This window comes from Macaca thibetana, chromosome 3 (assembly GCF_024542745.1).
Source record: "Macaca thibetana thibetana isolate TM-01 chromosome 3, ASM2454274v1, whole genome shotgun sequence".
In the NCBI taxonomy this organism is placed as follows: domain Eukaryota; kingdom Metazoa; phylum Chordata; class Mammalia; order Primates; family Cercopithecidae; genus Macaca; species Macaca thibetana.
In genome coordinates this window covers 66915423-66927587 of record NC_065580.1, presented here as the reverse complement: position 1 = coordinate 66927587, position 12165 = coordinate 66915423, and the positions used below count along the sequence as shown (strand labels likewise).

Here is a 12165-nt window from a genome sequence, read left to right as displayed (position 1 = left end):
AGAAGGAATGGTACCAGCTCCTCTTTGTAATTGTTGTTTTAATACAAACTTCTTTGCTTAAAGCAAACAAAACAATAAAAATCAGGATTTAGATCAAGTTGTATAGAATGTAATTACAGGTGCACGCCTGTAATCCCAGCTACTTGGAAGGCTGAGGAACGAGAATTGCTTGAAGTCAGGAGGTGGAGGTTGTAGAGGTGAGATCGCACCACTGCACTCCAGCCTGGGTGACAGAGCAAGACTATGTCTCAAAAAAAAAAAAAGAAAAAAAAGAAAAGAAAAGAAAAGAAAAGAAGACAAAGTAGCTGGAATAAAGTGAGTGAAAGGAAGAAACTGTGTGAATAGGCCAAAAGGGGCAAGCATAGAAGGAGGCTGTTGCAATAATCCAGGACAGAGATGATAGTGTTTTAGACTAATGTGGTTATACAAAAGGTTATACAAAATTTTAAGATATAATTAATTCTGGATATATTTTAGATGTCAGCCAACAGAATGTATTGGTTGGATTAGATGATGGATATGAGAGAAAGGGAATTTAAAGATAATTCCAATTATTTTTTACCTGCACAATGGAGAAAAATGGAGTTGATTTTTTGTTTTTTTAAGCTCTCTTTTTTTAAAGAGAGTAGCCCTGGGCTACTCTCTTTGTAGCCCAGGCCAGACTACAGTGGCGTTATTATAGCTCACTATAAGCTAGAACTCATGGGCTCAAGAAATCCTCCCTTCTCCAGCCTTCCTGCTAGCTAGGACCACAGGTGTGCACCACCATGTCCTGCTAATTTTTAAATCTTTTGCAGAGACATGGTCTCCCTATGCTGCCCAGTCTGGTCTTGAACTCCTGGGCTCAAGCGATCCTCTTGCCTCAGCCTCCCAAAGTGTTGAGATTACAGGTGTGAACTGCCATGCCCAGCTGGAGTTGATCTTTATGAAATTCAGAAGCCTGTTGGAGAAGCAGGCTTAGGGGAGAATGGAGAGTTCTGTATGAGACATGGTAAGTTTGTGATGTCTGTATTAGACATCCATGTGTAGATATCAAGAAGGCTGAACTTTGCACTGCTAACTTTAGTAAACCTTTTATATAATTGGTTTACCAAATAATTTTACTATGCTTCTGCATTCATTCTGGTTCTCAGAACTCTATAGACTCCTACTCTGTAGGAGAAATATATGTGGGACAGTGAGCATTAGTCTCTGGAATAAAGGAACAGTAACCAGTGCAATGTGACATTGCACAGTATGACACAGATCCTGTGGTATGGGCTCATGTGCCTTGATGGACAAATATCCCGCATCACATTTGACGTGGAAGACACAATCCTGGAGGCAACTCAGTGTTTTGCAGCAGAACCTGGAGCAGATGTATTCAGGGCATTCTGTATTGCAGTTTATCTTCCTTCCTCTCAGATTCCTCTGGTGTTATGACCTGCCTTAGGCCACAGTGAGTTCCCATATTTGTAAAACTGGTGGTCACTTTTTCCCTCCACAGTGCTGTTTGTGAGGCCCTTTGCCATATTCACTGTCTCTAATTGCCTGCTGGGGTCAACCTTCTGCTTTTCACTTTTTTCCCCAAAGACACCTCGAACTGGCACTTTCATGGCCCTGCCAAGATGGCTGCACTCACCTTATGTGAGCCACTCAGGCAAAACTATTTTCCAGAACTTAAAACAGTGGCTAAAAAGGAAAGACCAGGGAAGAGGAAATGAGCAGGTTGGCAAACACTGTCAACTTAGGAAAGCCCAATGTAGCTGTTATCACAGATTGGCTGAGAGAGGACTGTTGGATCTACTTTACACCACTAACTGATCTGTTTTTGGCTGACAGGTTTTGGTTCCTCCCCTCAACCCTAGTCTTTACAATGAAAATTTTCTGGCTACTAAGCTGTGCTCTTCCATTCTTCTTAGTCCTCATATTTCTATAGACTCCTACTCTGTAGGAATAGATGTAGGACAGTGAGTGTTACTCTTTAGAATAAAGAAACAGTAACCAGTGTAATGTCTGAAGTGCTAAATCAAATGAGGCTGAGGAGTTAAATCTCCTTGCAGTTTAAGGTCTTAGACTTTTTAGTTACTCTTTTTGGTACATTAAAGAATTTGCCGTCTTTAATCCATCTTATTTCTTTCTGTGGCCCTTCACTGCTATCCAAAGCTGCACATTTATATGTCTGAAAGGTTATATAGCCGGGTAATTCCTCTGCCATGAACTCACACCGAGAAGTGATTCTAGGTGATATTCTAAGAGCTTCTCTCACAAGCGCATAAGTCAGTAGCTGTGGTGGGAAATGAGCTCTGAGTAGAACTTGTAGATACTGAGAACAGGAGCAACCTATATCATCCCTGTGGCACAGCCCTTCTCCAGCTTGCATCCTTTGACCTTCAAACTAAAGATGTGAAATGCAGAGAGCTGGCTTTGAAAACCATTTTCTGATTTATCCCAAATTTGGCAAATCATCCCTTTAATATAAGCTCAGTGATTGCATCAACTAAATATACAGGTGTTATATTATTTATGATATCTCCTTCAGCCCTGGTGCAGCTCCATGGTACGGAATTTAATGTATTTAAAGGCTACTGATAGTTATAGCACTCTTTTCCTAAGTACAATTCTGGTGTTTATATCAGACAGGTGTTAAATGATTTTGTAGGGATTAGTGTAGGGAATTATAAAGGATTCTATTGCTACCAGAAAGGGGTCCCGATGCAGACCCTGAAAGAGGGTTCTTGGATCTTGTACAAGAAAGAATTCAAGGCGAATCCATAAAGTGAAGGCAAGTTTATTAAGAAAGTGGAAAAATAAAGAATGGCTACTCCATAGGCAGAACAGCAGCATGGGATGCTCAGCTGCTTATACTTATTATTGTTACTTCTTGATTACATGCTAAACAAGGGGTGGATTATTCATGAGTTTCCTATAAAAAGGGGTGGGCTCTTCCCAGAACTGAGGGTTCTTCCCCTTTTTAGACCATATAGGGTAACGTTGCCATGGCATTTGTAAACTGTCATGGCACTGGTATGAGTGTCTTTGAGCATGCTAATGTATTATAATTCACGTATAATGAGCAGTGAGAACAACCAGAGGTCACTTTTGTCACCATCTTGATTTTTGGTAGGATTTGGCTGGCTTCTTTACCACAGCTTGTTTTGTCAGCAAGGTCTTAGTGACCTGTATCTTGTGCTGACCTCCTGTCACATCCTCACATCCTGTGACTTAGAATGTCTAACCTCCTGGGAATATAGCCCGGTAGGTCTCAGCCTTATTTTACCCAGCCCCTATTCAGAAAAAGCAGGTCTGGGGCCAGAGCAGGCATTTGGAATGGCTTGAGGGCACAGAATATTTCCAGGGTAGAGGAGATGTGCTGGACTAAATTATAGAGTGATGGAATAAACTGACTTTGTAGCTTGACTTTTGGTTTCAGAGTTGGAAATCTGGTTTACAGTTGGACTTTATACAGTGGTGGATTAAATTCACTTTGTAGTTTGACTTCTGACTTTAGAGCTGGAAATCAGCACACACTAATGAAAGTCATGCTTCAGACTCCCTCTGGAATTCAAGGGGAAGACAATAATGCCCGCTTACTATCTTAAATTAAATTCCATAATTTTCAACTCTGTATTTTTTCCAAATTAAACATTATATCTCAAACAGACCCAGATATATTTGAATATTATTAATGACAAATATTAGGCTTAAATTATAAGTAATTATATACCTAACATTGGAAATTTCTATAATTCCCAGTTTGTCAGACTCCTTTATCTTGCTGATTTGCAGGGATTGCTTTAGTAATGTTGCTGTGGTTAATGAAGGTTTTCTTGGTATTAAAAGATCAGAAGAAATAGGAATATGTAATTGAACTCTAGATTGTTGATATTCTACTTTCAGCATTCTGAAGTCATGGAAATTCTTACTGTAGAAACTCAATAAACTTATAAGTAAACCTTTACTTTTTAGTTCATTACTGAGAAAATAATGAAGATAGTCTCATGAAGGTGAGTTTTCAGAAAATAGAAGCATGAGTTGTGAAGATAATATTTTTTAAGTTTCTCTAATATGTTTTGTTTTGCAGGCTATAGGTTCCAGGCTTGCTATAATTACCCAGAATATAGCAAATCTTGGGACAGGAATAATTATATCCTTAATCTATGGTTGGCAACTGACACTGTTACTCTTAGCAATTGTACCCATCATTGCAATAGCAGGAGTTGTTGAAATGAAAATGTTGTCTGGACAAGCACTGAAAGATAAGAAAGAACTAGAAGGTGCTGGGAAGGTGAGTCAAACTAAATGTGATTGATTACTCAAGCAGAGTAAAATATTCTAATCAGTGGTGTTTTGTTACTCCCTGCTGCTTACTATGCTCTAAGAATGTGTTTATAACCATTCCTCAAAGCAATCTTTTTTATGCTTATTCAGTAAATTAGAAACTTACAGAAAGTAGCAAAGCCAGTTCTTGGACTCAAAAACTGATAATTAACTTTAACAAACTTTTTCAATTTTCAGGCCATTGTCTTCACACTGTTCTTCCTTCCTACTCACTTTCCTTGTTCCCTTAGTTATTTTCTTCTTTCTTTTCTCTCACTTTCGCTCTCTCTCCACTCCTTCCTTCCTTCTTTCCTTTTTTCCTTCCTTCCCTTCTTCCTTCTTTTCTTTCTTTTCTTTCAAGGTTAAATCCATTCCTTTATTGAGGAAAGTAGGCCTATTTTATTTGTACATGTAAGGGGGGAGATTAAATATGGAAAAACCCTAGGGGTATTTATTATATCTGTTTTAAATTACTACCACTCTTTCTTTTTTTTTATCGTGCTCCTCTCTTCATCTTATTTCTATTTATCTTTACCCCTTTTTTACTTCTTTTTTTTCCCCCTGCATGCTTGTCTATTTTTTCCCATTATTTAACAAATGCTTATGTGGCATTTACTGTGTTTCCTGGCAAATGTCTTACTCCTTATAGCAACCATATGGGGTCTATTATCTCATTTTTCTGGTGGGGCGGAGGCACACACAGGCAGGTCATGGCTCTGGACTTTAGAGCTGATAGATCTTGGAGCCAGAATTCAAACTCAGACAGTTATGCTCCAAAGTTGTTTCTCTTTCTGTTATAAAATGAAGAGTTCCTCTGATGGCAGAATGCAGTCTGATATCACATGACCTGTATCATAGTGGAAATGAGAGGTCAGAGCAGGGCTGACTGCCATAACTAACATTTAGGACAGGGATATATGTGTGATGAACGTTCTGAGATTCCCGGGAGTTAGGGCAGGGACTCACGCAGATCAGAGTGGACTCACACAGATCAGAGTGGCTCTGGTTGTCAGTAGGCCCAGCTACCTCACCAAGTGAATGATGAGGAAGGCCCCAGATGTTGGTCATTGCCACTAATGCTTTGTCCTTTACCTCTCTGCTATCTCTTCAGACTATCCCATTTTTGGGGGGGTTCTCTCTGGAAAATCTTTTGGCCTAGCTGTAGTGCCTCCCCAGCCAGTATCTGTAGGGATCAAACTTCATGTCAGGCATCCTATCAGGCTCCCAGAGGCCCATTTCTGGAGGTACATCAGGATGGTGCCAACCCACAGAGGTCTATTGTGGTCTGGCTCAAGTAACATTGGCCCCTGCTGGGGAATACATTCTGTGCCAGTGACTCCATTTAATACTCTACTTTGGGGATCTCCTCCATGGTGTTGACTCTTCCCCTGAGAAGATGGAAAAATCTAAGACAAAATATGAAAAAAGGAGAAAGCATTCTAGTTAACAGTGAGGTATTTGAAATGTCCCAGCAGGGAGTCTTAGATTGCTTTTAGGAAGAAGATGATCCAATCTGATCCCAAGCTAATTCATACAAACCACAGGTTAGCACCTTTGAAGTGACAATGAGATTTAAGACTCTTGGAGTCCTGTCAGGGGGACCAAAGGAAGGGGACAGATGGAAATGAATTATGTGTGGATATGGCAGATTTTCTGAGTAAAGGTCAGGGATGTGATACATGTTCTAATTCAAGGGTGGCTCATGAGAGGGGCGGAAGTAGGTAGGGAAAGTAGTGAATCTGCACCAACTAGTCCACATAATATTGAAAATCAACTTCCACCTGATCACAATTCTCAAGCTGCTGTTTAGTACTTCTTATATAACAAGTATCATACTAACAGCTCTAAATACATGATCTAATTTAATGCTCTCAATAACCCTGTTGAATTATCCCTGTTGGATAGATAATGAAATCCAAGATTCAGAGAGATCAAGTAACTTGCTCACAGTCACACAGCAACAGCCTCCTAACCAATCTCCCTGCTTCTACTCCTTCCATTCTTGTCCAACTGTATTCTACATTCTTACAGAAGTCATTCTGATCTCTCATAAATACAAATCTGATAATGCCAACCCTTACTTGAAAGTCTCAAATGGCTTCTTATCATACTTGGAACAAAATCTAATCTTTCATCATGGATTATCAAACTCTGTATGATTGAACTCCTGATGACCTTTATGACCTTATCTGGCATCACGGTCTCTTACGCCTGCATGCCCTGGCCCAGTGGACATTCTTGCAATTCCTGGAACGTTTTAAGCTGATTGCCTCTGATCTTCTCTTGGCTGACTTTACATTATTCATACCCTAAAATTATTACCTTTTCAGAGAGGCCATTCCTGACACCTGAATTAATTCATGATACTTCTCAGCCCTTGATGTTTCTTTCCTATTTATTTGTTTATTGGTTAATGGTGTATGATTTGTTTATTGATTAAGGGTGTATGCGACATTAGAGCCCACTCTTATTCTGACTGCATGAGGTCAAAATCTGCTCATAACCTCTACCCTGCCTGTGATCTGTGCTCTGTAGTTATTCAGCACATTATTGTGGACTAGTGAGCATTTCTATAAAATGCAGGTGACCCTTGAACAGCACAGGTTTGAACTGAGTGGGTCCACTTATATGTAGTTTGTTTTCAATAAATGTATTGGAAAATTTTTTGAAGATTTGCAACAATTTGAAAAAACTCACAAGCCATGTAGCCTAGAAATATCAAAAAATTAAGAAAAAGTTAAGTATATTATAAATGCATAAAATATATATAATTACTAGTCTTATCATTTACTACCATAAGATATACACAAACATTATTTAAAAAGTTAAAAATGATCAAATTTTATGCACACAAACACTTACAGACCATATATGGCACCATTCACAGTTAAGACACATGTCAACAACTGTAAAGATACAGTGTGACATGCTTTGGCTGTGTGTCCTCATCCAAATCTCACCTCGAATTGTAATAATCCTCACATGTTATGGGAGGGACCCAGTGGGAGGTAATTGAATCATGGGGGTGGGTTTTTCCCATGCTATTCTCATGATAATGAATAAGTCTCATGAGATCTAATGATTTTATAAAGGGGATTTCCCCTGCATATGCTGTCTTGCCTGCTGCCATGTGTGATGTCCCTCTGCTCTTCCTTCATCTTCCGCCATGATTGTGAGGCCTCCCCAGCTGTGTGGAACTGTGAGTCCACTAAAACCTCTTTCCTTTATAAATTACCCAATCTCAGGTATGTCTTTATTAGCAGCATGAGAACAGACTAATACATAGTGTTAAATCATAAAATAAAACCATAGTATGTACTGTACTACCCCAGTAATTTTGTAGCCACTTCCTGTTGCTACTGCAGTGAGCTCAAGTGTTGTATCTGCTTAAAATGCAGTGACACTAATCATCTCAGCAGGAGCAGTTCCTCTCTCCAGTAAATTGCATATTGCAGTAAAAAGTGATCTCTCATGGTTCTTGCATATTTTAAAACTCACGATTAGTGCAATATCATAAACAGTAAATAATACCAGGGAACCCATATGAAGTACCACTAGTGATGCTGGAAGTGCTCCCAACAAGCAGAGAAAAGTCATGACATTACAGGAAAAAGTTGAACTGCTTGATATGTACTATAGATGTGAGGTCTGCAGCTGCAGTTAGTTGCCTGCCATTTCAAGATAAATGAATCTAGCATAAGAACCATTGTAAAACAAACAAACAAACAAAAAAAACCCCAAAATTCATAAAAGCCATCACTGCAGCTACAACAGCAGGTGCAAAAACCTTGCACTTTTTGTACAATACCTTTATCTCATATTGAAAATGCAGCTTTTACATGGGTGCAGGATTGCTGTAAGAAAGGCATACCTATAGACTCTAATATGATTAGAGGAAAAGCAAAGTCAATTCAAATTAAAAGTAAGATGAGGGATCTAGAGCTGGATAATTTAATGCCAGCAAAGGATGGTTTGATAATTTTAGAAAGAGATTTGGCTTTAAAAAAATGTCAAGATAGCAGGAGAAGCAACTTCTGCCAATCAAGAGGCAGTAGAAATGTTCCTAGATGCTATTTTAAAAAAATCATTGAGAAGAAAGAATATCTGCCTGATAAGGTATTTAATGCAGTTGAAAGTGCCCTATTTAAAAAAAAAAAAAACGCCACCAAGGACTTTTATTAATAAGGAAGAGAAGCAAGTCCAAGGATTTATGTCAGAAAGGAATAGGCTAACTCTGCTGTTTCGTGTAAATGCAGTCGGGTTTAGGATGAGTCCATATGTATAGATATGCCCTTATGTGTAAAACTGCTCATCCCTGATCCTTGAAGGGAAAAGATAAGCCTCAGCTGCCAGTCTTTTGATTGTACAACAAGAAGGCGTGGACAATGAGAGCCCTTTTTCCGGATTGGTTACATTGATGCTTTGTCGTTGAAGTCAGGAAGTACCTAGACAGTAAGGGACTGCCTTTTAAAGTTCTTTTGATATTAGACAATGATCCTGGCCACCCAGAACTCACAAGTTTAACATCAAAAGTATTGAAGTGGTCTACTTGCCTCCCAAACATGTCTCTAATTCAGCCTTTAGATGAGAGGGTTATAAGAATCTTTTTTTTTTTTTTTTAATAAATTTTTTATAGACATGAAGTCTCACTGTGTTGCCTGGGCTGTTCTTGAACTCCTGAGCTCAAGTGATCCTCCCGCCTTAGTCTCCCAAAGTGCTAGGATTACAGGTGTAAGCCACTGTGCCTCACCACTCATAAGGATTTTTAAGGCTCATCACAAAGCACATGGTACTCTACAGAAAGGATTGTTAACGCTATGGTAGAGAGCCACCATAGAGAAGAACATCATGCAAGTCTGTAATCCTAAAATGATAAATTTCTGCTGGAGAAAACTGTGTCCAGATGTACATGATTTCACAGGATTTATGACAGAGCCAAACAAGGAAATCACAAAAATAGATAGGAGATCTGAAAGAAAAAAAAAAAGTGGTGGGTGAAGACTTTCAAGGTATAGATTTTGGAGAAATTCAAGAGCAAGTAAACATCACACCAGAGGAATTAACAGAAGATGATTTGATAAAGATGAGTGTTTCCAAACCAGTGCCAAACAGTGAGAAAGAAGATATAGGAGAAGCAGTGCCAGAAAACTGACTTTACACAATCTGGCAAAAGAGTTTCCGTTATTCAGGAGTGCTTTTAACTTCTTTTATGACATAGACCCTTCTGTGATACAGGCACTGAAACTGAAGCAAACAGTGGAGGTAGGATTGGTACCATATTGAAACATTTTTAGAGAAATGAAAAAGCAAAAAGTCAGAGATCGCAATGCATGTCAGTAACCAGTTGTGCCTGCCTTTCCCGCCTCCCCTTCCACTTCCTCTGCCTCTTCCCCTGTACTACCCCTGAGACAGCAAGACCAATCCCTCTTCTTCCTCCTTTTCCTTAGCCTATTCAATATAAAGATGGTGAAGATAAGACCTTTATAATTGATCCACTTCCACTTAATGAATAGTAAATATATTTTCTCTTCCTTGTGATTTTCTTAGTAACATTTTCTTCCCTCTAGCTTACTTTATTATAAAAATAACATACAAAATACATGTTAATTGACTGTGTTATTGGTAAGACTTCCGGTTGACAGCAGGCTATTAGTAGTCGAGTTTTTGGGGAGTCGGAAGTTACATGTGAATTTTCAACTGCATGAGGGGTCAGTCTCCCTAATCTCTATGTTGTCCAAGGCTCCATTGTAGATGCTTTTTTCCTTTTCAGAAATAAAAGCCATAAACTTGTTTATTTGAGGGTGGGAAGAGTAATGTCAGGAGGCTGTTTTTTCTTTCTAGAAACATACATTTTTATTTCTTCAAAAGTATTTAGTACATAACAGTTTCCGAGGGAAACTCGATGCTATTTGTTCTTGAATTAGAAGTTCTCTCTCCTCGTGGTAATTACTGAGTCTCCATTTAAAACTCTTGGAGTAAAGGAAGCTGTGAGGATGCAGGGTGGTATTTAAGCCTTTTCCTAATTGCTTCATTGTGTGTCAAGATGAAGACAGTCCTGAAGTTATTATGCTGTTTTACTCACCATGCAAGGTCTGTGACTCAAACTCCCACTTTTATTGGGCTAAGTACACACTAAAAAGCAATGACATTTACAAACCAATCTCAGACAAGACACTCCTGCCTTAGAAAATGGTGCACAGAAAATATTTCTTAAAACCATTACACTGAAATATACAGTAAAGTCTGTGTTTCAGCAGACATTGTTATAGTCTGTTGAATTTTCTTACTAATCTGGAAAACCTGTTTGTTTGAATTCTGATAATTAGAAATATTTCTAATGCGTCTGACAAAAGGATTGTCTTTGGGAATTTGAAGGTGAATTTTTTCTTCTCGCCTTTTGCTTTCTGCACTTTTACGGTTTTCTAAAATGACTATATTATCATTTTTATAATGTGTAAAAGAAGTTTATAAAATATTTTAACATAAACCTGACATTTTCCTAACTTTCTAAGTAGCTTGTGGTAAACATAATTCAATCTTCTTGGCCTGTCAGTGTAAGAATAATATTTTTAATTTTATTTTTAAATAAGTTTTTGTTTCTAAGAATGTTAATTTTTTTTTTTTACTTCTAATAGCTTTTGATATTAGTCTTCAAAACTGACTTAATGTCTTATGAAGTGCTGCTGTTATGTTTGAAGTTAGGTAATTTATGTAGGATTCAGAGAAGAATAAATGGAATTTCACATTTATGATTTTTAAGCTATAAAACATGCTAAATTAAATGTGTCTTTATTAGAATCTGTTCTGACCAGTGTATAGGCCAAAGAGAGGAAGAACGTCTTAAACAATAAGGAGTCATTTCTCTTGGTGACTTATAATTCTGGAAATTATTTCTGTTAGAATCATAGCATTAAAAGGGACTTTAGAGACCCTCTAGTCCATCCTCCTCATTTCGCAAATAAGGAAAATGAGACAGCATTTTGGTTCAAGGTGGTGCGGCTGATGTAGGCTGAAATCTCATCTTGTACACTGGTGTTCTTTGCTTTTTCCATATCCTTTTACTCAGACTCCAGAGATGATGAAGGATGTGTTTTTCTAATCAAATTGCCTTGTTGGAAGTAACATTCAATTACAACATAATTGAATGATGGAAACTTCCTTTTTAAGATGGAGTCTCACTCTGTTGCCCAGGCTGGAGTGCAGTGACACCATCTTGGCTCACTGTAACCTCCATCTCCCGGGTTCAGGCGCTTCCTCTGCCTCCCAGTAACCTGGAATTAAGGCATGTGCCACCATGCCCAGGTAATTTTTGTATTTTTAGTAGAAACAGGGTTTCACCATGTTGGCTGTGGCTGATCTCAAACTCCTTCCCTCCAATGATCCACCTGCCTCCATCTCCCAAACTGCTGGGATTACAGGCATGAGCCACCACACCCAGCCCAAAACTTTCTGGAAAACAGCTTGATAGTATGTGCCACATTCCTTAAAAAGTTAAAAAAGCTTCATTCAAGCTACACTACATTCAAGGTGTAGTGCCATGTGCTTGTAGTCCTAGCTACTTGGCAGACTGAGGCAGGAGGATTGCTTACCCAAGTGTGTGAGGCTGCAGTGAGCTATGATGCTAACACCTGTGAATAGCCACTGCACTCTAGCCTGGGCAACAGAGCAAGACCCTGTCCCTTAAAAAAAAAAAAGTTTGTTTTCTTTGACCTATTAATTTCACCTTAAGAAATTTTCCTAATAAACCAATTCAACACAGACAAATGTTTAGGTACAAAGATGTTTATCTCACCATTATTTTTAATAAAAAAGAAGTTGAAAACCTGGCTCGACAATAAAGGAATACTTAATTGGTTATGATATTAA

The 12165-nt window shown here is 38.5% G+C and overlaps 1 protein-coding gene across 4 annotated transcripts in view; it reads left to right on the top strand.

The window, feature by feature from the left end:
• ABCB1 (ATP binding cassette subfamily B member 1) overlaps positions 1 to 12165 on the top strand; it is a 220063-nt gene that overhangs the window by 188267 nt on the left and 19631 nt on the right. For all 4 annotated transcript variants that reach the window (XM_050785269.1, XM_050785270.1, XM_050785268.1 and 1 more), the window contains one exon: positions 4064 to 4267. In XM_050785269.1, coding sequence (XP_050641226.1) covers positions 4064 to 4267 — 204 coding nt within the window. The remainder of the gene's footprint in view (positions 1 to 4063; positions 4268 to 12165) is intronic.